At 50.7% G+C, this 23,486-nt stretch overlaps 1 protein-coding gene across 1 annotated transcript in view; it reads right to left on the reverse strand.

Annotated features, from left to right (window-relative positions):
• Positions 1–11,339: 11,339 nt before the first annotated feature.
• LOC105699044 (discoidin domain-containing receptor 2) overlaps positions 11,340–23,486 on the reverse strand; it is a 51,622-nt gene continuing 39,475 nt past the window's right edge. Inside the window, exons 9-16 of the mRNA XM_012423742.1 lie at positions 22,117–22,246; positions 20,819–20,967; positions 19,650–19,963; positions 18,148–18,339; positions 16,154–16,246; positions 14,419–14,560; positions 12,220–12,369; positions 11,340–11,706 (exon numbers count right to left, since the gene is read on the reverse strand). Of these exons, the coding sequence (XP_012279165.1) occupies positions 11,548–11,706; positions 12,220–12,369; positions 14,419–14,560; positions 16,154–16,246; positions 18,148–18,339; positions 19,650–19,963; positions 20,819–20,967; positions 22,117–22,246 (1,329 nt within the window). The 3' untranslated portion in view covers positions 11,340–11,547. The remainder of the gene's footprint in view (positions 11,707–12,219; positions 12,370–14,418; positions 14,561–16,153; positions 16,247–18,147; positions 18,340–19,649; positions 19,964–20,818; positions 20,968–22,116; positions 22,247–23,486) is intronic.

Consider the following 23,486-nt stretch of genomic DNA (forward strand, 5'->3'; position numbering starts at 1 on the left):
CTGGTTGATAATTTATGCCGATAACCAATTTTCCCGCATTTAACGGGAAATTTAATTTCCGCTTTAATTCCACACGTTGCGAGTTACGATACTTTGGGAGCGGACTTGAAAGACGTGGGGATTTTTTCAAAGTCGGCGCCGGATGAAACGCGCCGCGGGAAATTCAGTTGGGCGCGCTTTTCACCGCGTTCACACCCCGCGGAGATTTGTTTCGCAATTTTTTCCAAATTTCCGTCGCGCCCCTTAATTGCCAGGCCGAACAAATGCCGGGGGAGGTTTCTCCCGGGGCGGTTTTTCACGCGGAGTTACCGCCGCGGAAACGCCGCGTCATTAACCCATTTCGAGCTGATTATGAAAATAAGGTAAAACTCGGTATCACGAAAGGGAACAAACATCCCATGAAAGGCAGCAATTTCTGTTTTATCAGAAAACCTGGCGAACCGGGAAATATCGATTTCCCGTCAGCGCGGCATTTCTCTTTGAATTTTCTTCATACATTTTAAAGCAAGTACGTGGAAAATAGCGGCGGGAAACGCGGCGCAACAGTTACCGACTTTCCCAGGGAGAAATTAATGCATCCCCGTTTCTCTCGTAATGCATGATCACTGCACCGTTCTCGTTCTTCTCCATTTTTCAAAGTTAATTTAAAAAATCCAGGGATGGTCCGGCAATGGATCTTTTAATTGATAACTGCCGATTAATCGGGCCGATTAGTGCCGTTAAATATAACAATCGAGTCGGTACCGAGTCTTACTCGTCGCTTACTTGCCATTCATTCTTGATGCGCGCTGTTAATGATACAATGGGAACTTTCTAGGGGTTTCCTAGGGACCCTGGGCCTGTCGGCCGGCGACGAAGGGGTTAACTCGTTCGGTTAATTGTCGGACCAGGGGCGGGTGCAGTTCTGTCGTACACGGCCGTGGGTGGAGGCGCCGAGACGAGGACCGGGGCGTGTTTCTCCGGCGAGAGATAGGAGCCGATCTTCAAAGGATCATCGGTATTACCACAACGAGGGGCAGGGGAAGGACGGGATTATTCATAAGCGTCGCAGCATATCCGCTAAATTGGTACCAACGCCGGATAAACCTTAGACGCAAACGAGGCTTTGACCAAGATAAACGTCGCTTCTGGTCCGCAGGAACCGCAGCTGGGCGTCGCTTCCTGGACTTCCTCCCTTAAAAAAAATTAATAAACCTCATGGGGGAACGAATAATAGAAACATGTGTTTTTTAAACAAGTACACACGCTGGAAAGTTTGAGAAATAATATGCGAGTCGCATTTTGCAGAGTTCTGGGTCGACGGGGAGACTCTTCGGGAACGGCTGAGGGCGACTCCGATTGGGGATTAATTAGCCGAAATTCGTGAATTAATTAGTACGGCGGGTTGTCCGGTATTCCCGGCATTTCCTGGAAACGAAAATGAAAAAGCGACGGAGGGGCGCCGATTTTTCACCCCCGGGATCCGCAAAAGTGCTAATCGGCTCGGACCATTACCCAATACAGGGCGCGCTTTCTGGCGTGTACGGCGCCTCCACAAAGGGCCTTTCCCTTCCCGAAAGTGGAAGACTCATGGTCTTCCAGATCCCGCGCATTAGACCGGCCATATTCCATTCGCCCCCAATTTTCTTTCTGCGCCCCTTCGTGCCCGCTCTGGGCTCTTTCGCGTGCCTAAAAAGGTTTAGTCACGTTCGGCTTGGCATCGATCCGGCCTCCATGGTCGGCCCTTCCGCGCCATTTCCGCCGCCTTTCTCTGGATGACTCTCCGAGACGCCCGATGATAATGACAGGTTTCGCAAGAATCCGCACTCGGTCGTCGGAAACACCGTTCCCGGAGACCCTGGACCGAGCCACGTCCTGCGGAGCCAAGGTGGAGGTGCAGTTCGTTGCCGATGCCGATGCCAGTTCGCCCGGTGGAGTTCCCTCCGACGGGGTTCTTTTTCCTCGTTTTGTCAGGCCGGACTATCTGGAGGTGGAAAAGTTGCCGGTCCAAGAGGCGGCTCGGAGCAGGAAAAGTGCAGCGAATCGCACGATCGCGCTTCTCTTATGTGCACCGCCACCGGACCGTGAGGGACGGCCGAGGGGGGATGCAATATGGCCAGATCGGCGATCGCCGATTGAGATCGAGTGGACTCCTTCGTTGGAATGATAGAGTGCCCCTTAGGAAGTGATCACGCGAAAGGATACCACCATCCATACGGCTTGGGGTCTAGCATGGATGGTCCTGCGGAAGAGGTGGAGGCGCCATCAGCGTCGCCAGGAAGACGGATCCTCCCCCTCCCTGGTTCTCATTCTCCCTCCACCCCAACCGCCCTCGATAAGTCGAAAAATGATCCGCTTCCAATTTCCAAGTCGAGCGATTCTTTTTTCCTCGCGATCTTTTTTCAGGGCCAGGCGGTAAAAAATGGCGAGAATGAAATTGGCCCGGAGGTCTCGAGCTGCACTTGCGCAATTGCCTTTCGGGCTGGCGTGCCGGGGGCTTTGGAGGCACGCATGGCCGCGTGGAGACTCGCTATGCCGCTGCAGAGATGCAGAATGCAAGTGATTGCAGCTGCAATTCGGCGGCGTCGGTTTGCAGATCAATGATTCATCGGGAATCCGGGATTGACGTGTATACGCACCCGATGCGCCCGGTGTGTGTCGAGCACAAGACTTCCCTCTCCGCCGCCATAGCCAATCGAATATTCAACGCGGCTAAAATCTGACAGTCCTGGTTCCAGCGATGCATCCTGCGTCCTGCATCTAGCCCAAGATTCCGGGACGACGGCAATCAAATTTACCCCAACCCTGTAAACCGAGATCCACGTTCGAGCCTCCCCATAGAACTATTCGAACGGTTCGAAATGAATTAATTTGCAACGACGTCCCGAGATTACCTGATATCCCGATTATCACCCAGTTCATTTCGCCGGTGATTTACGCGAAGTCTGGAGCATCCGCGGATTACTGCAAGTGCAACCATGGACCACGGTTACAATAATAATGGCGGATGGATTCCTGGTATCGGGATTGTCAGATTTTACCCTCGTCGAATATTCGATTGGCCAATCTCGCGCAGAGTTTCATCGCGGTCCGGCACGTCGAGGGGATCGATCGATTTAAAATCCCATTTTACGTATCACCATAAAATCGATAAAATCAATGGTGAAGTACCTACCCCTTGTTGGGAGCTTAACGCTCATCGTCGATTTTACTAGCCCTGGCATTATACATTAATAAGAGGGAATTAATATATAAAAAAGGGTTGGATATCAGTTTTGCTTAAGGAGTTCCTGTCGCTTCGACCTGACATGGCCTTCATCAACCAATGGCCCCACATTGAATTGCCCCAGCCCTAGTTTTACATGCTGATAAGGACATGTTAATTAAAAAAGAAGCCTAGGTGCCATCTTTGCCTGAGAAGTACATGTCGCGTTGGGTTGACGTGGCGTTTGTCAACCGACGAGCCCAACGAGCGAAGCCAGCAGCCTAGCCACATTGAATTATCCTCCAGGCCAGCTGATCGATCACTCCTGTTGGAATGACCAACGACCCCGTGGCCAGGCCTGGAAGTACCCGACCTGGTGTACCGGCGATAATTCAACATGGCGGAGACCCTGGTCCCAAAGCTGTGCCGTCGATTAACCGAACGAGCAGTCCTGTTGAGTCCGGGTCTTTGGGCAGTACCTACACTGGGTGCCTACGAGTGCACTCGACTCAACGAGGCTCCTGATTTGGCACTTGGCAGTGTCGGATGTGGGGCCATTTGTCGAGAGACCTCGTATCAGCGTCCTGTCGCCGCATTTATCAGTTTTTGACCCCGCAACGGGGAATCAATCCCCCGGAAAAATTATTAAACGCCTCTTCGGGGCTCGTCCCGCGTTCCGAAGAGGGTCGATCGATTCCTACCCCTCGTTCGGGTTTTTCGTGGATCCCTGGGAAGGGAGCAGTAATCGAGGACTGTCTTCGGGGTCGATAATTCCCCCTCGGCCGAGACGCTTCCGGGTTTGCCCGGAACGCCTGACACGACCTCCGTGGATTTGTCGGTAATTTTCTGTCATCAACTTGTCCGCCAAGGAGGGACGTTTCCACGGACGGCGCAACAAGTTCTTCTTCGCGTACGTGGACGTGACCATGTGCGCGAGCTCGGTCCTCCTTTTCCCGAGATTAGGGCAAATTCGACGAAACGAACCAGTACGTCTTCGGGGGAATTTTGCGCCCTTATTTCCCCTCCTCGGGGGATTTCGACGGGGGGAAGAAATTGAAAGGGAAGCAAGACCTCGTGAAATGTATTTTCGCTTTGAATTGCAGCTTTCTGGGATCTTGGGATGGTTTGGTTGTCTCTGATTTTGGATTTACTTACCTTGATAATCTCTCCCCGCTTCTTCACGGTCGACCCAGTTCGCGGTCGGAGAGGTGAGTTCTTAAATATAAAATCGAGGAAAATGTCCTGAGTCGGCTTTTCAGAATTCCTTGGTCCTGGAACGCCAGGAATTTGGGACGAGGACCTTAAGGATGCCTCTACTTGGGATCTATGACAACGATCCCTTTTTGGCTTGGCGAGGACTTTTTATTCCCGAATATCTGAAATTAGAGGGGAATTCTTTGGAGCCTGGTCCAGGAATTCTGAAGGCTTTTGGATCCTCGGAATCTTTTCGGAGGAGCACGGGTCGAGCGAAGAAAAATCAAAGCGTCGAATATTTATTGAAAACGGATGGCTATGTACAAACGTTATTAAATACACGTGAACATTTATACAGGGGTCCGGTTAGGGCGGCGGAGGAGAGGAACACGATAGTCAATATGCTGCTGATAACAATAGCTCGAAACTACAAACACAACGCTGTACTCATTTACAACCCATTTCACGGCTTATTTGCTCTCGAGATTGCTGACGCATTGGTATAGACGCACGGGTGACGATTTGCCTAAACCGCTGTATGTACTTGGCGCGGGCCTCGTGCCCGACTCGAAGTCCAGCGAGGACCGCGCCAAGTTCAGGGAAAATGACCACAAGAAATTCCCCCCAAAAAATTCCTCAAGTTTTTCCACACCCTTAAAACGTCATTTCTGACGTCCTGAAATTTTTCCTAAATCGCTATTAATTATTTGGCACGCGCCTCGTGCACAATTCCAGGCCCAGCGAAAATCTCATCAAGTTCAATGAAAGTTGCCAATTGGTGAAAAAATCCTTGAAATTTTCTCTTACATTCGAGATATCATTTCTCGAGTCCCGATGGTCGTGGAAATCGCGGAGCACTTGATAAGACCGAATTTGATCAACATCTCACCCGTGTCAGGAAAATTGATACCGCTTAGTTAGGTGCCATCGAAGGGTGGAGTGAAAGGGAAACGGAGGACTCCCGAGATTGTCAGGAGACAGTCGGGACAGTAGGGCCCGACTGGTTACCCGAAACACCCGTCTGGCGAAGTGTTAGTTAAGAGCCAATTTTCCCGAGCACAGGTGCTCGTTAATACCCAGAAGCTGGCAGGCGACCGTAGGCTTTCGCGGCTTAACGACTAAACCGTAACATAACCCTTTACTGACCCGACGTTACCGACTGTTAGAGCAGGGAATATCGACAATCCAGGACAGACACATCGAGATATATCCCGAGATAAGTCGAGAAAATATTTCGCAATATTTGTCCACGTCTCTAAATTGAATTTCGTCAGTGACGTTTCGATTGCCGTGGCCCAAAGTCGAGGTCGTCGCTTCTTTCCGGCACAAAGGGGAGGTCATGCGCGCAAAACGCTTCCGATGGCGGGCCAGCGTCGGCATTCATCGTCGAGCAGCGTATTTAACAAAATTTAATTGCCCCGGAATGAACGCTCCTTTCATTTTGAGCGGCCCTTTTGTTCGTCGGAACACAGAGGGGAAATTTTTCCCGGGAGTCCCCTCCACCTCCGGCCCTCCCTTGGGGGGTGGAAGCCTTCGGGAGGGAGGCCCGTCGCGACAATTAACATCCGCAACTGCGGCCATTTTCCGCGGGCGGAATCTGCTCCGACGGAATTGCCCCCTTTCGGGGGAGGGCCTCGGTATTTGATAAATAATCGTCCTAACCAACGCCATTACATGGGGAAAATTGTATCACCCCCTCGACGCGTGCCACGCGTGTTCGCCACCCTCGGAATTGCGTAATTGCCCGTTGCATAATTGCGAATTGCACTTGCCTCTACTTTCCCTGTCGCGGCCCCGGATTTCACCCCCCGCGAAATTCTCACCTGCTTTTCCGGGAGGGTGTCGGAGTTCGTTTACATTTTCATCCCTTAACACGGAGCTCAACGAGGGCGGGAATTTCGCCCCCTTTTGGAGGAATCAGGAAAATTAGAGAAATTAGCGAAACAGGAATGAATGAAATTTTGAAAATTAATACTTCGACTTAAGTATTTCCCTGTCAGTTCTTTTTTTTTTTTTTCTTCCAGGGAAAGTAGATAACGTAGCGGATTATTGGAGACGCTGCAGTTGCATCGACGAGACTCCTCGTTACAATTATCCTTTTCCAGCGATGCGCAACTTCCCTTCTTTCTCGGGGGGCCGCCACCCCCCGCGACAGTTTCGGCGACCACCTCCACGAGGTCCTTATTCTCCAATCGGCTTAAGTCATGAAAGAAAAGTCCCCTTAGAAATCGCCGGGGAACTTCTCTACTTAGAGAGTCCGTCTCCAGTGCCTTCTTTCGCCCTACTTTCGCTCTCTTTCAGGGCGACTCCTTCGCGAGCAACGTCGGGGGTTGCTAACTTTCCGCCCCCTTGTTCTGCAAGTCGACGAGAGTCGATCCGGGTGTTTCATATTTCCAAAGAGATCGATACCACTTATCCGGAAATCTCTCCGCAGTCCAACCCCCTTGCACTTTGAATTTCTGCATTCCACCCTTAAACCCAAGAAACCGCCTGGAAATCACAAAACTCCTAATTGTCTCCCATTATCTTTAAAGCTCGTCTTACCTACTCCCTGTCTGTCTCAAGTTAGGAGTTCCTTTTCACCCTTTCCCTTGAGGGTTAAATAATTTTCTTGGTGCTAAATACCAAGGTGTCGATTCTTGCTCGGAGGGGTGTTAGAAGGGGTCAGTAGAAAAGGCGAGCAAAGTCAGCCGCGAAACGCAGGGTATTTCTATGGGCTACCGGATATACCTCTTCGTATTTATTAACATTCCCTTTTAACGTAACTATCACGTGTATTAAACTGCAACCACTATGGTATTGTCAAATATTCATGCACTCCCGGCTAAGCGCATTTCAAGCTTAACGAGCCCGGGCGAACTCGTCGACTCGCCCTTTGCAGAGCAACGCTGTTGGTTGCTCGACAAGGGCAACGTGCAACATCGTGCCCGAGAGATGTTGCACCCAACGGCGTTGCTCTTCGGCAAGAAACTTGGGCATCCCTAGCGGAAGTGACGCGTCAAACGGGCGGCCAGTTTCCTCCCCGAAAGTGACATTGGAAATTCCAACGAGCAATTTGCAAATTAACGATTCCATCTTTCCTCGGAGTTTTACCTAGGAAGAGGTTGAACAAATTCCCGAATATACCTCGACTCTTCAACTTCCGCTTCGGGTGCTCAAGCGCACACTTCCGGGCGCGTTGGAAACGTTTCTGGGTACGATTATCCGCTCCCCGTAATTAACATTAATTATGTACCTAGTTCTTCGAGGTCCTCGCTTCCTCGTCCGGAGGAAAATCGGACTTCGAGGTCGAAAACGAACGCAGGATGTGACGTCTCTTCGAGTCCTGCCTTGCGGAGCGGCACCTTCCCCGGCAGAGGATCGTTGGTCGCGATCGATTCGATCATCGATACTTATATCTCGAGTGCCTCGATTACCTAAATCCTGTTCACCGACTAAAAAGATTTACCCTGAAGAGGTTGGGCTAGTGGAACTCTATCTGGGTCCAATCTCCAGCAACGTAGCAAAATCCAGATACCTTCATCACCATTTCTCCTCCCTCGTTCGAAATGTAAAGTATAGGAAGTAAAGGGCAAAAAGTGATATAAAATCGCGAATCGCCATTATTTTACTTTGAAAAAATGGAAAATCTCGTAATGGGGGCCGTACCGGGAGTTTGTGGTAATGAAGCCAGGGTGATAATTAACTGATAGATTAGTTCAATGAATTCGTGTCATGACTTTGATCTGGAAAAAATGGAATAAAAAAAAGGAATCAAGCGGAAGGGATGCTCGGTATCGAGAGTACGTATTAGCGCGATGAAGCCCGATCGGCCACTGACGATCCTTCAGCGTCATCGACGCCTCGTCCGATGGCTCATCGACGAATTGGAATGTCATTGGAAATCGTGTCCACCAGTCGGCGTCTCTTTGATGCGTCGAGCCGGGTTGAAAAAGTGGACTCGCCTTCGGGAGAGGCCAGCGTCCCGATGCCGGTGCCAGTCAGCGAGCTTGACGTATCGATCGGCGCCGATTCTGAGAGCTTTCGAACAAATGGCTCGACCCGGCTGGAAATCATTATCGAGAAGTAATAAGTGTCCTGGCCGTAGGGGTAGCTTTCAAAGCCACGGCCCTCGACGGTCGATTCGTCAAAACGCGGCCGACCGGCCATCAGAAATGGGAGCACCTTCTGAGAGATGACCGGAAACTTCCATCCCGGAATCTCGGCGTCCCTTCGATGGGAATCGCTTCCCGGTGCCTCCTCGTAAAATCCCCCAAAGTTTCCCGAAGTCGCACAAAGTCGACCTAAAGTCGCTCGACTTGGAGAACCAATCGAGAACGAGAGATCATTAAGGACGGTACACCCGAAACGATGGCGTCCATCGAAGGGAGAACTCTGGACATTGAACTTAATGACTGCACGAAGTATGTGAAATTTGGAAATTAATTATTCATATGGCACTGGAGATGGGGGAGGGTTAAAGGTCTGAAGGGTGTTGGGGAAGCGTCCTTAAGTTTGTCTCAGGGCACCTTTTTCTGGAAGATGAGAATGATCCAGCCCATAAACTTATTCCATGACACCCGGAGAGTGGAGCGGGTTAAAAGGGAATTTTGAAAAATGATACGACCCGGTTAGAGTGCGCGAGGAGCCCGGAGGTGCGGCAAGAGGGTTCATCGATTGCGAAAAGAAGCCTCAGGTATCTTATCGCGGACGCTATACAGGGCAGCCCGTTAAGGACCTTAAAGTCATGAAACCGCACTTACGCCGGGGATAATTAGCGGGACACGTCAGGGAATAAATACGGCGATTGCGGGGAAACTGCCGAGCCGCAGACTCGGCACTTAGTGCGGACCATAAATTACATATTTCCCGGTTTCCAGAGGAAAAAATTCCCACCGTCCATAAATAGAGAATTAAATCCAGAACCTCCCCTTAAAGGAAGAAATTGAAAAGGCAGCGTTTACTCGAAAATCCCAGTGGAATTTTCACTTGACCTTTCCTTTGACCATTCATACTCCCATCGTTGCGGGAAAAGTGTCTCGAATGGCCGCGCCGCGGAAAAGCGATCGGTGGGGAAGGAAAACGCGGAAAAGGTATCGATTGATCGGCGAATTCCGAAGCGTTCCACTTCTTTGTCGGGCAGCTCGACTGATATCTATCCCAGATATCCCCCGACGATCGGCTCCTATCAGCATCCCAAACAGGGTGATCGGGATATCGGATGCTGGGCCGCCGATCGGGATATCGAATGCGGCCCTGTTTGGCAACGGTATCAATTGCCGAACAACGCCGTGGCTGTACAATTTATTGAACGTGCCCCATTGGCCGTTTACCGCTAACCGTGGTGTGACCCCAGCCAAATGCAAACTGGAGGCCGAGGTATAATCCGTCCGTTTCGATTATTTAGGCCGCATAAGTGTTCGTGCTCCCATGTGGATCTATCATCCTGCCGAGAATGAGGATCGATGACGAGATTTGAAGGATCGCCGGACTCGATTGGCAGAAATCAAAAGAAAATTGACCGTCAACCACGTGGTCATTTTTCGGAGTCACAGCCAAAAAAACTCTCTATAGTCAATGGGTTAATGACGGTTACTTTTCAATCAAATTTATCCACATTGCTGGAGAGACTGTTGCCCAAATGGAGTTGCGATCAATTTCAACATTTCCTTGAATTAAATTCTTTGATAGTGGCCTTTCGAGTAACACTGGTAATTGACACTGGTGATACCTGAGGATTTTTACTATTGACGAAACGGTGACGGACCAGGATCGGTGCCCATCGGATTGTCGCAAAGGGCTCGAATAATCGATCGACCAACAATTCCTCCGCCTCTTCGAGCTTCCGAGGCCAGGGAATAAACACAGGAATGGCGTCGTCGAGTCCTTAAACAATTATTTATTTACAAGCGATGCTCGAGTGTTTCCCGGTGGAGGGTGCGAGAAAGACCGTCCCACCGAGGTGCCATCATGCTACAGGAAGCCGGTAATTATGTCAAAAGACAGGGGAAGTTCGAGCGAGGACGCGACAACGTAACAGCGATTTCATGTTTCCCGGATTTCACAGTTTTCCTGGACATTCAGTCGGAATGTGCGGATCGATTGGGTCCCTTTACCAGATCCCGCGTTTTTCGGGAAAATTGGTGATCGCCCTCTTTGCGATGCAGTCGCTCGTCATCGGGAAAGCGGGAAGCCTCCGGAAAATATTTAATTGGCAGGATTTCGGGGCTGCGAAATGGCCAAAAGCGTCCCGGCGCTCCCAGGAGACTCCAGGAGGCGCCGAAAGTTTTAATGGTCACCTAAGAGGATTTCCACTGTTCCCGTGACTTTTCCAACTGTAGGGAAATGCAGGATCCTCCCTGACCAGATCCTCTCCTCGCGGAATCCTCCTTTTCCCGACTCCCACTCGTCGAACGAAAGTATTCTCCCCAAGGATAGTTGTCCACTTAGACCCCCTTCCGGATCCAGTGACCTCGGAGTGGCAGAATCCGAGATTCACCCCAGGAAATTGGAAAAGTCTCGCGTCGAAGCTCGGCACTAGGTGAGGAATTTTCAAGAGATGAGGAACGGTCGTCAGTTGATCAATGGTCAAAAGATGAGGAGCTGCCCCCAGCTGAGAAATGGCCAGACCTCTTCGAGTTCTGGGACCTGTGTCCAGGGGGTCCCGCCATTCCCGGTCATCCTGGTCATCAGATCCTTGGACTTCGTCTAGGAGTCACGATTATTGTCCTTCCTGTCATGTACTGGTGTGCAATTGTTGCGCTCCTTGTTCCAGAGATGGGATATCCGGCTCGGCGTCGTTGCTGATGGTCACTGACACGGATCGTCGGTTTCCAGCTATTCGCCGGTACGATGGACAGAAGATCAAAGATCAACCGATCGAGATCCCGATCACCAGGTCCCCTTTATTGGGCAGGGCGACGATTCCTGTTTCGGAGCCATCCCTGTTCTGATCTCTGCCTCGTCGACGTTCCCGGTCAATTCCAAACTCCTTGGTCGAGCGGCTTGGTAACTCCTGGCACGATTATTGTCCCCTTCGTAATATGTACCCACCTAGTTAATTTCGCGTCCCCTGGACGTCGAGCTACCTTGATTCCCTACTTGGTCAGAGGCGAGCAGCCCCACCAATTGCCGTTGGGCTCGCCGATCATAGAAAGCCGGATCAGGTTCCAGCCTTCCAGTTCTCTATATCAGGTGTCGTTGCTGTTGGGCTTGTAGCCGAGATTCTTGCGCTGAAGGAACAGATGGATCTCCCGGAAGCTGGGCCGGTCCGTCTCGTTTCGCTGCCAGCACTCTCTCATCAGGTCGTACATCTCCTTCGGGCAGTTCTTCGGCAGGGGCAGGATGATCTGAAAACACGTCCAAGTGGACGACCTTACTACGAGTTCGGTGCCGACTTCGACATCCTCTTCGTGTGTGACTTATCGATTATTAAGCAAGAGGCCATCAAACGTACCGATTCTCGCTACGGAGTTCCCTCTTCAAATTTGATAAGCACCCGAAGTAAGGAAAAATTCCTCCACGGAGGAAAATATCACGTACCCCGGAACCCAAGAAAAACAAAGCCAGCGCCGCGCTCCGCAAAATAATCATCCCGAGAGGAATTACATCCCTTTCTAGGAGGTCGATCGAACCTCAAAAAAAATTCCCTCCCGAGGGTTGGCGAGCGATCCCTCGTTTTTCCCGTCGCTTTCCCGGACGGCAGAAATCGAAGATTCCCACAAGCAAAGTGATACTATGAAAATTCAGATCAGGGAGGGGCTAGCAAAGGTATTCACGGGTTGCAATTGGATCTGTCCGGTATATTTGGGGCGGAAATAGGAATTCATTCTCCATTTAGGGGGACGTGTCGGTCGACTCACCCTCCTCTCGTCTTCCTGGTAGAAGTGGGTGGCGTTTTCGACGATCCGATGATCGGGCAGCTCCTCGAAGGGCTGCTCTCGCGCGAAAGTCAGGATCTCCCAGAATGTCACGGCGAAGGCCCACACGTCGCTCTTCACGGAGTATCTCGCCTGAATCAGAGCGTGACTTTAAGCGGTTTTCCCGATTTCCCGGGACCCCTACCTCCGGGAAACATTCCCCGCTGAAAGCTCTTTCTAACGAACGCCGCTCGAAGAAAGTCTACCCCGCGCTTTAACCTAATTTCTAAATCCCCGAGAATTCAACAAATCGGAACGCAGATTTTCCGAAGCGGCAAACGAGAGATACACGCACTAGGTTCCTCTCGACGCGGCTTTTCACACATTCCGCGAGACTTTGAGCGAGACGCCAGAGTCAACTGGAATTTGAAAAGTCGCGGAAAAAAATTTTTTTAATTTAAAAACAATTTTTTTAAATTTAAATTAAAGGCCGCAGTGCTTTATTAAATTGTATGTAGCGCTGTATTAAATTTTTCAGACATATGGAAATTATTGTATTGGGATCGAGTCATCAGGAGGCGGGATGTCTCGGGTAGTCCTGTTTTGCAGGACCTCCCATCAGCATCCGGATATCGCCTGGACCAGGCACAACTATATCGGGTGTCTCCAGGTTCTTGAATTCGCTCTGGAATCCCGAATTTCACCTGGGGATGACTCTTGGAGGAGTCATCGAGGACTCGCCAGGACCTCTAAGGGCTTCAAATGGACTCGCGCGTTAACTGTTATTTAATAACAGGGAAGCATTTGACGAACGGGAGTAATTCCTGGCTCCTCGTGCGAGTACCGAAAGTTCCGCCTCCGAAGTCGAGTTTGAGAAACGATTTGACGCGGTTACTCCGCCTCCCTCCGACCCCCCTCAAAGTTCTCGCGAACACTCCCAGGGAAGAATTTCAAAGGCAAGGTGAGGCGAGAGAAAGCCTGGGAGGAGGAGAAAAGGGGAAAAAAAAATCCATTCTTCGACGAGCACGGGAACTCGAGCTGCGCACTTACCCCCTCGCTGCCCCTCGACGTCCCAAAGTTTCCCGCAAAAGAGACACCCAGCGCTTCGCTGCTCCCACTTGTCTCTCTTCCCTCCTCTATATATACATATACCGACACTTCCAAGTCCCAGGACGTATCGCTGCCTCGCAGGGCTTCAGGGAAAAGGAAGGACTCGAGAGACGCGAGGGAAAGGACCCGCGAGGTCCTCCCAGCGAAAACAGAATTTCGCGAAAATTGACCCCCGGCGGCAATTTTAAACCGAGTGGAGCGAATCGACATTAAATAACTCCTTTACGTAAGAACGGTAATATTTTAATATTGACAACGAAGATAATGAGGATTTTTCGATATCGAAGAATTACATCGAAGACAGAGAGGGAAAAATCCTGGAGATTTTCCATCGGGGTAGAGACCTTTGAAATTTTTGGAACAAACGGGATTGGAGACGTTTTAGGGGTGAAATTCGAAGGGTGATTTGTGGCCCGAGCGATAGCCATTTCGCACATAAACGCGTCTCATTAGCAGGACATAATGACCGGGAGGAGAACGCGAGACAGGAAGAGACGGGCTCTGCTGGGGGTGGTCCAGGGGTGCGTCCATGAGGCGGGATAAATAACGAGGGCATAATGAAACATTAATGACGCAGTCAATTTGAGGCGACTATGCAAATGTATGCTAAATGTTATATTTCCAGTTTGCTATCGCCACCGCCGCGGACATTAGGGGGTTAATTTGCAAAACATCGGGGGAGATCGCGCGACACCGTCCCGGGTGCAATTTCCACCCCCTGGGGGCGAGTCCCCCGCGTTTTCTGAAATTCTGTCCGCGACTAATCTGCCGCAATTAGCCCCGGTCGTGTAACACTCGCGGAACTCGTTTCCACCCCCGTCAAATGGGGTTCCTTCGCGAGACCAGGACCGGCCAATCGCGGCAGGGAAAAAATGGCCAACGGACAGTGTTGGACTCAATGGACCATTTTCCTTCTCGAGTTCATTGATGAGCAGCGGCTAAGATTGCTCTTCGTTGAGCCCTGTTAGACTCCTACAGCCGGATGGGCTCTAAATGAAACGATCATTGGTGGGGTCGCTTCCCGCTATGGCGCTTTGTTGCTCACTCGGTTTCCTTTGAGCAACGCGAGAGCTCCGTGTCAAGTGTACTCACCATTAGCATTGACTCCCAGGCCATCCATCGAATGGGAAGAGGAGGTCTTCCTTCAACCCTGAAGTAGTCAGCGGCGTAGGCGCTTCTTCCTGGCCCCAGGTCCGAGACCTTGACGGAATACCCCCGATTCACCACGCAGTTCCTGAGGATTAAAAATTCCGCCCCCTTCTCGTCACCACTCCCCAAGAACTCGACCTTAATAAACGATATAAGCGATATCGAAGATATGAATTCCACCCGCTAAGAAGTCATTTCAATTTCTCCTACATCCGTCACCTTGGATCTATTCATAGGGACTCAGCAAATTAAATTAAATTAATTATGCGACGTAATGGAGTTATCCAGACATTTTCAATTTGATTCTTCCGAGATGATCGATTCGGCTGATTCGGGAGCCTCTCAAAAATTGGGCCGTTATTACCCACCGTATTACCGTAAAAAAAGATTAATGCCGAGCTGATGTATCGCGAGCACATAATGGCCAGTCGAGGGCATCGGCATAAAACCCCATTACTCACGAGCCTAACCTATTATGGATTTTCGCACAAAAGCGCAAAAATATCCATAGGGTCCGGACACAAAGGAGCGGCTCCTCCGCTACCAAAATGGCCGTCGATTCCCGTCCCGGGGACGCCGTTCGGCGCAAATTCGTTTCTGTAAATTACGCTAATTAATTCCCGTCCCTGCAGGGACCCGGTTTAATGCGCGCCACTACGCCGGGGCGTATTATAATTAAAGTTTATGATTAGAGTTAATAACTTAAACACGCTCCGCTACACGACGGGACGCGCCGCCATGTTGGCGCGCAAGAACAGCTCCCCTGCAGGTACTCACGTTCGCCCGTTTTTTAATCGGCTAAAAATCCTAGGAAATATTAATTTCATTAATCTTCCCGTAGATTTAGGCGTGGATATGTTGGGATGTAAGGGGAAAGTCGATTTTCCCTTAAAGGGACCTCCCGAAGGGAACCGGCGTCTCGGGGCCGAGGGAGCGTTTGGCCCAAATTCGTTTCTATAAATCAGGGTAATTAATTCCTGCGTCCACCGAGAGCCGGCGCATTAATGCGTGGCAGTACACAGAAGGGCATTATAATTAAGGTTTATGATTAGAGTTAATAATTCGAACACGTGCCCCCATTAAATGGCAGCGCGTGGCGCCATATTGGCCGCCGTGCCGCCGCCAGGCAATATGGCGACGCGAAGGGTGCGAGAGAGTGACGGAGCGATGGACCGACCGAAGGCTAGACAAGGATGGACACATTCACCCTCCAGGACGGGTTAAAGCACCAGAAGCGATAAAACAATGAAGCGTGCCCCCCTAATAAAGCGATCGCAGTAGCGCACCCTGAAATTCCCGGCGATCGATCCACATCGCCGGCGATTAACTCGCAGAAGCGAAATAAAAAAACCAATAGTCGATTCCATCCCTCTCCCCCCTCTGGAACGACCTGCACGCAATGCCTGGCGAACGTCTTCAGGGTTCGCGTTGGGAAAAGAATTTATTTATACCCGAAGAGCGCCTCCTTGGTGCCCCTTATCATCCCATGCCAACTAGTTTGAAAGACTTTTGTGAGTCTGGAATGAATTCCAACCGCTGTTAAGTAATGATCTAAATTAATTGAATTTAATTCGATATAACTTGAGGTTAAGGACCATTCGGCAGAGGAGAGACTTCCCTAATTGTGATCGCAGGGGGCACGTTGCAGTTTCCTCGTGCACCCTGCAAATGTCCTTACCTGGTCGCCAGGTCGCGATGCACAAAGTCCATCTCTTCAAGGTACTTCATACCGGAGGCTATTTGTGTGGCCATGTACACGAGCGCGCCGAAGCTGCAACACACACCAGAGTCAAAGAACAAGGACGGTCAGTTGTAATTGCAGGCAGGTCCGGGGATGCAGTTTTGTTTGCACCCCTGTACGCAAATTGCGTCCCCGCGCAAAGCGAATTACGCGAAAGGAAGTGCATCCCCCCGAGCGAAGAAATGCACGGCCGGGCCGGAGGTGGGTTCGCCTCGTTACTTGTAACGCAATTAGTGAAATTAAAGAGTCCTGTGGGAAAAAAAAAAAATAAATAAAAATGGGAAAAATGAATAAAAGATGAGAAAATCCGCCGATTCGTGCGTTCATCCTTGACGGGTCTATCCGATGTCCATCTGGAGCATGGAGTCTCGATTCTCGTACCCCCGGCGATTTTTCGAATTAACTTTGAATGAATTCAACGTGAATTACGGGGCTATGCGTAGGCGCACCGCAAAAAGGGCAATTAGACATCCCCTCGCATTTTGACGGGCCTTTTCACTTTCGGCCCGGATTTCCGAGGCATTGCGCAGCATGTCAGAGCTCTTTCCGCGTGTTTTGCTTTGAGTGGTGCCCTCTCAATGCTCGTCGGATCGCGAACGAAAATCGCCGATGTTAATGTCAACGTCAGCTCCTTGCTCCACGGAAGAGAAGGGATTGATTTAGTCGGCCATATTAAAAAACCGCGCGCCCGGAAAATGTCACGGCATTTGTAATGCCGTCAATCGGGATATTGGATCGGGGGATGCACTCGCATTCACGCATTTATCCTGGCACGCATGAAACGGTTTACCCGCGTCGACAAACTCGCACACTTTCCTGGGAGTATATACAGTTGTTTGTAATATTGTTCATATATTTACGTAAATATTTATATGCAAAACAGGTCGAGGGGAAGAGGATCTAGGAACGAGAGAAGGCGACGTAATTGCATTTATCAAGGAATTTTGTGGACATTGTTCCTCTCCAATTTCGAGAGAGAGAGATCCTCGAGGAGCGGGATCGTTCAGAGGTCTTAAACGGGAAATTCGAGGTAAATAGTTTGTAACTTCAATTACTCCTGGCCATGAAAATCCGGCGCATCCTGGAAGACGGAGTTACGTCCAGAATTTGCATAAAACCGTGTACACCCGGCATGAATACCACGAGGGTATTCCTACCGCGCGGAAAGAAATGGCCCATAAAAAGCACGAGGATTTTTTAGCATTTTCGAGACCCGCGCCTATGTGTGCGCGCACACACACACACGCGCGGACTCCGGCAGAAAGGGGGAAAGAAGGACACAAAGGAAATAAAACGACGCAGGCCGACTTTCCCCCATTTTTTTTTTTCCCTCGTCCCAGAAGTGCCAAAGATCCCGAAAACTCTTCACGCCCCATTTCTCCTCCACCTTTTTGTAACGCACATTAGTCGGATTAAGTCCATCAGTGGAATTAAACGAGGGTCATTGCGCCGAAAAATTTTGCGAAATTTACGGAGTGCTACCGAAAATTCTCTAAATCGCGTACCTAACCTTAAACCCCAATATCCGTATCTACTCCCACGCGTGTATACCAAAAAATTCCTCAAGTACATTGAATTTCTATTGAATATCAATTTCAACCGAAACGTGTATTACATCTCCCCTAAAATATCCGATCGATTGAAGCCAGCGATTTGATCAAGCGAAAATTCGGTTTACTTATATCGAAACGTGTTCTCAAGTGTACCGAGTTGCAGTTCAAACGACTTCGTTCAACGAGGAAATATTTTTCTTGATGTTCGCGGGTACTTAGGGAGCAAACTCGACCCATCTTCGGGGAGGCCGAATCGTAATTCATAGTGCGTACTCGGGGCGGCCTTTAAATTGCGAAATCGCCGAGAAAAAGGGAATTATTTATGGCCGTTCGAGATGCACCGGGGTGCATCGCGGACTGGAAGTCGTAAATACAGACCTGAGAGTTTTCGCGGTGTGCACGGTGGATGTCTCGGCGATGTGGCTCTGCAGGTATTGATTCAGGTCTCCGTACTTGCCGTACTCGGAGACGACGCACATGGGGTCGTCGACGAGGCTGGCACCCAGAAGACGTGCTACGTTCCGATCGGCGAGTCGCGACAGCCTCTTTGCTTCTTGTTGAAATTCTATCCTGAAATAGAGGGGAAGCGTTTCACGGTAATATCTTTATGGCCGCCAGCGGTCGGTTCTCTTCAGGGATATCGGATGCATCTGGCAGTCGCCTGGTCTAGCCACGAAGTTCCTGGCGATCGGACCACCCACTTCCCACACCCGAGGAACAGGAACCCCACAATAAATAGAACTGCGAAAGCCCCCTCAAAAACGAGACATCTATTGAATTTTTTATCGACTCTTCGGAGAGGTCTTCAGGGTCGCTAATCGGTCTTGGTCTGGCATTTCGTTCCCACAGGGTCGCGGCAGGTGATTTCCAGCACTAAAATCCAGGATTTCCTGAGTGAATGCCCCTCGTTCCGGGTTTCCTTGGGGGGTTGGTATACGTTGACCTCGTCGTAGGGGTGCAGTTTTCGAATTGACCCGATAGGGCGAGATGAAGAGGGAGGTGGGACTCTGCAGGGGTGGGCACGTACGCTCAACAGGCCACTTTGACGCGAGTTTCGTATTCCCCGAACAGTGGAATGCTAATGCGACGAGTGCGTCTGGGCGCTTTAGGGTTAATCTAAGTTGGAATGTTCAATCCGGCCAGGCGGGGGCAGTTGCGAGGGGCAGTTGCGAGGGGCAGTTTCCATTGGCACGGGATCCGGAGGGACATTACTCCAGAATGCACGAGCGGCTTGCGCAAAGCGTCATACTCGGTATCGCCTGACGATGCCGAAGAGTGGCAACATCTGCGAGTCCAATAAATTTCCCCTAACGTGGAAACCTACCATTAAACCTGAGGAAAAAAATAAAAAAAAAATAAAAAAAAAATAAAAAAGAAAGAACATTCTCAAAATAAGAAAAGAAAAAGAAACGAGGATAATTTCCCAATCGCAGCATCCAGCTCCGCTCCGGGATCAGGAAGACGCCCTCGGTTATTTTCCGCCGATCGGCCAGGAATTTCCGATCCCGGTTCGAAAAAAGCGCTGTTTCCACGATTTTTCCAGGGGCTTGAAGCCGTGTCAGGATTTTTCCGGGGAAAATCCGGGGGCGCGGCCCGCCGCCCGAAAACCACCCCCGTCACCCATTCCCGGTGCATTTATATCCAGGACTCCATAATTTTACGGGACCCCGAAGTGAATCATTCCTCTAAACCCAATTTACCCTTCCATCCCGGGAAAAGCGACCGGTCGTAAACATACCGGCCCGACTCGATGATCGGACCCGAAAAATAGATGGCGGCGCTGAATCGGAATTTTCCGGGACTCCGGGTGGAGGGATGGGCGGGATTCGGTCCCGGGTGTTGCAAATAAGGGGATTTAGGGGCGGCTTCGAGTTCCTCACCTCAGGGCCTCCGAGGATCCCGGTCTGAGGGACTTGACGACGACGAGGTCGCTGCCCGCGCCCTCCAGGACCTCGTCGTATCCCGGGAACCTATCGACCTCGCACAGGTGGATGTCCCCAAAGTTACCGCAGCCGAGATTCTCGACGATATTGAGCCTCTCCCGGGGGAAGTCGAAGATGCAGTCCTCCTCCTCGTCCTCCTCCTCGGTGAGCATGTCTTCGGGGCTGTAGCTGGTTAGGCTGCTGGAGGCCTTCGCGCTCGCGGGCGCCGGCGTACTTGGCGTCGGCGACGGCGGTAATGGCGGCAAGGGACTCTAAACCAGACACGTCACAAACTTCCCGTCAAGCCAAACTTTGCTAATGATTATTTGTTAGTACCTGTCGTTATGCATCGCTATATGTCACGGGAATTCCCCGGAACGCGGATCCCGGAGCAGATATGTACAGGAAACCGAGTACGAGTGACATGACGTACCCCACCCTGAGGCCGCTTGCACCCGCGCCGGCAAAACCGACTTTTCTGCTAAAGACAATGTAACTTTCAGAAATCTACGTGTTATTACCGACGAAATTACCGCTGCCGGTCCGTGTGCAAACGACCTAACGAGTGCAATTTTGGATTGCCGAATGCGGTGATTCTTAAGCCTTGGGGAGTGGAATTTAGGTTTCAAGGTCTTTCCCGGGAATTTCCTTCTTTTTCTCCAAGGGCGGGGGGGAGTGCTTCTTCCAAATTTTCCGAGTAATAACCAGTTACGGTCGCCGGGAGCTTTTCCGTCCTGCGGGGGTTGATGTGTGTCTGGTATTGGTGGCAGCAGTAATAGAGTTAGGGGACTCTGGGCCAGACGTGTTCGAGAGTTATTGAAAGTAAACCGGAGAAATACTGCGAAACTTTTTAACGAGGCGGCGAACTGACTTTCATCGAATAACCTTCGGCAAGGAATAGTTCTCAGGCGATGCCGAATGGGGACACAAAAGCCGGCTCCGTTTCTTCGGCATCGAGGGGGTTCGTTATATCTGCCTCGAGGAGACAAATCACCGCCCTTCGAGGCTTGCCGAAGAGTTGACCGATACTTCGTTCTCGGGGAGAAAGAAAGAGATCAAATTAAGTTGGCAGGTGCATTGCGCCGTGGATAATAACGCGGTAATAATTTTCAGTATTTTTCACCCACCTTGCAGATCTCCGTGCTGGCGTAATACTTCTCTGGTGGTGGCGGTATGGGCGGTGGGTTGGATGGGTACTCCTGGGTGGGCGGAATTGGCCGGGCGAGATTGATCGTGTTGAGCAGGAGTGGAATGACTGGCTGCGCCTCGTGGACCCCTGCATAAAAAGAACACAAAACCCCGGTTTATACCTCCACCTGGTCCCCAAACTACTCGAGGAAGGCGACTAAACTGATCAAACACACTTTAATTCGCGACAATCCCATTATCCACGACAAACCCCTAGAAAATAATTATTTCTCGTTTCCTACCCTCCCAAGAAACCAGGATACCGATTCAACAGGTCAATTCAGATTTGTCCAAGTCCTGGAGAATTAAAAGCCCAGATTGATCCGAACTCCAGGGCGGACAGTTTCATGGTCCTACGCGGAATCGTGCATTTGGTTAGAGGGCAAGTCGGGTGACAGGTTGCATCAATTCTAGGATTGACCAATCGCGTCCTGTAGGTACAAGGCTGTGGACTCAACACCTGCAAATATACTGTAGGTGTACCGACCAAACATTACGGTGGTGCAGGTGGATGCGCCAAGGGAGAGTTTCCCCTACGGCGCGTCTGTCGGTCTCTGTGGGTCTCTTCAAGGCTGGTTGATCAAACCCGGTCACTGAATCTTTGGAACACTTTTTTTTTTCCCACATTAATATATTAAGCCAAATCGCAATTTCGAGGTCGTCGCTGATCACCCTCTTCAGAGCGCCACTCGTCTGTCAGGGACGAGCCGTTCCCGGATTTCGGTGTGACGGATGCGATAAAGCAAAGTTTGGCTCCCGACCATCTCGGAAGTTGGCCGTTTAGGTGGCGATAACGTGCCTACGGGAAACTGCCAGCAAGGTGGAGGGTCCAATCTCCATTTTGCCTGGCCGAAACTTCGGGCCCTAGTCGATAACGACCCTAGACGTGCTCTTTCGAGGCGAGAATTTCCCGGGAGCTCGAGTTAAGAAGTACGGAGCTAAAAGTTCTTAAAATCATGAGAATGTCTCCCGGCCTTTCCGACGGGGCCGTAGAATATTTTTTTGACGTTAATGGCCCTGGTCCCGGCTAAGAACTCGGTAATGTCGTACCTCAATAGGCACCCACCTCCACCGCTGCGAGTACACGAGGAGGTGCCAACACTTCGAGTAGAAATTTCAATTTCCATCGAAACCGCCATTAAAATCGGCCCTTCCTGTACATCTACCCACAGAATGTGGCATTTTCTAGGGGATGTCGAATTTTTTTCGGTAATTGTAATTGAAGGTAATTAATTACCTTGGTACTCCGTAGGTTTGTGCAGCTGCGGCGTAGTGGTCGCGGTGGAGGCGCCGTAAGCTCCGGGGTGGTATTGCGAGGGAAGTGGCGGGCAAATTGGCCCCTTGTCCTCGGCCTCGTCCACCGAAACCTGCCGAATGTGAGCCAAAGTTATTGTTAATGTATGTGACGTTTGTGCACAAGTGCCCTTTACCTATTGAGATGCAGGGTCGCTGCAACTGCCATAAACGGACGACCCCTTATGTGCCTGTCGTGCATATACTATTCGCCAAATGTTTCCGGTTTCCCGATATGGCGACATTTTAAAGCGACACATTGCACCCCGTGCAACCACTGCACCGGATGGTCCCCCCAACCATCTAATATAAGGGAGGGAAATTAGTCCAGAAATTCTTCTTCCGCGAAAAAATGTGAGAGGGTAAATTCTCCATCGAGAGAAAAAAAAAATTGGACGTGTAGAAGTTCCTGGGAATATTGGAGAACGCGGAGCCACCCTCCTTGGGGTAGGTCAGGGACCGATCGACCCCGTCATCGATCTCTGCGCTTAGATATAGATCGGGCTTTAATAACCCGCCATTAGCGTAATTATCGCCATCAAGTTGACGAGGCGAGGACTTAATCGGGGGAAAATGAAATCGCGGGGGATTCCAGGGGAGGATTCTGATCTTGGAAGATCGTCACCTCGTAACCTCGGGGTCGGCGGGGGGTGCGGTTCCCAAGTGGTCCCAACGGCGGTCCGCCATCGCGAAATCGTTATGCTCGTTTACTTTCGCCTAATGCGACATAAAAAGCAGAAGAACCGTAAAACCAGGTTTATTGGGCGGCAGGAGAGCCAGGGGGAGGCGTATCCTGGGGACGCCCTTATCGCACGACTGTCCCGACTTTATACGCCCTCCTTAAGGGTAGCAGGGGCTCGGATGGCCCAGGGGAGGAGAGAGGACTCGATCAAACCGACACCTCAGGAAATTAACATTTTTATAACAAACAATTTGCCCCGCCGCCCCGACGCCCCCTTGATAAGACACAGCAAAGTGGCTCGTACCTCTCGAGAGAAAGAGGGGCGCTTGATAGAGAGGGTGGATGGAGATAAGTGAGGGTTAGACACCCCCGGGTGGGGTTTCTTCCCTCCCACCTTATGATATATAATATCCATTGATTTTTGTGTTGGCTCGACTCGACGCCCCCCCTGGGGGTGTTAATTTCCGTTTAGGGGGCTGAAGCGATAGGGGATGAAACGGACGACGCGTTAAGATAGGGCCACCACTTAGCCATTGGGATTCCACGACTCGATTCCCAACCCCTCTCTGCTTCATTGGTCATTCCCGAGTTTAACCACCCCCGTAGTCAAGGGTGGCCGGAATTATTCCAGG

This window comes from Orussus abietinus, unplaced genomic scaffold, assembly GCF_000612105.2.
Source record: "Orussus abietinus isolate OABI.00-Male unplaced genomic scaffold, Oabi_2.0 scaffold3, whole genome shotgun sequence".
Taxonomy (NCBI): domain Eukaryota; kingdom Metazoa; phylum Arthropoda; class Insecta; order Hymenoptera; family Orussidae; genus Orussus; species Orussus abietinus.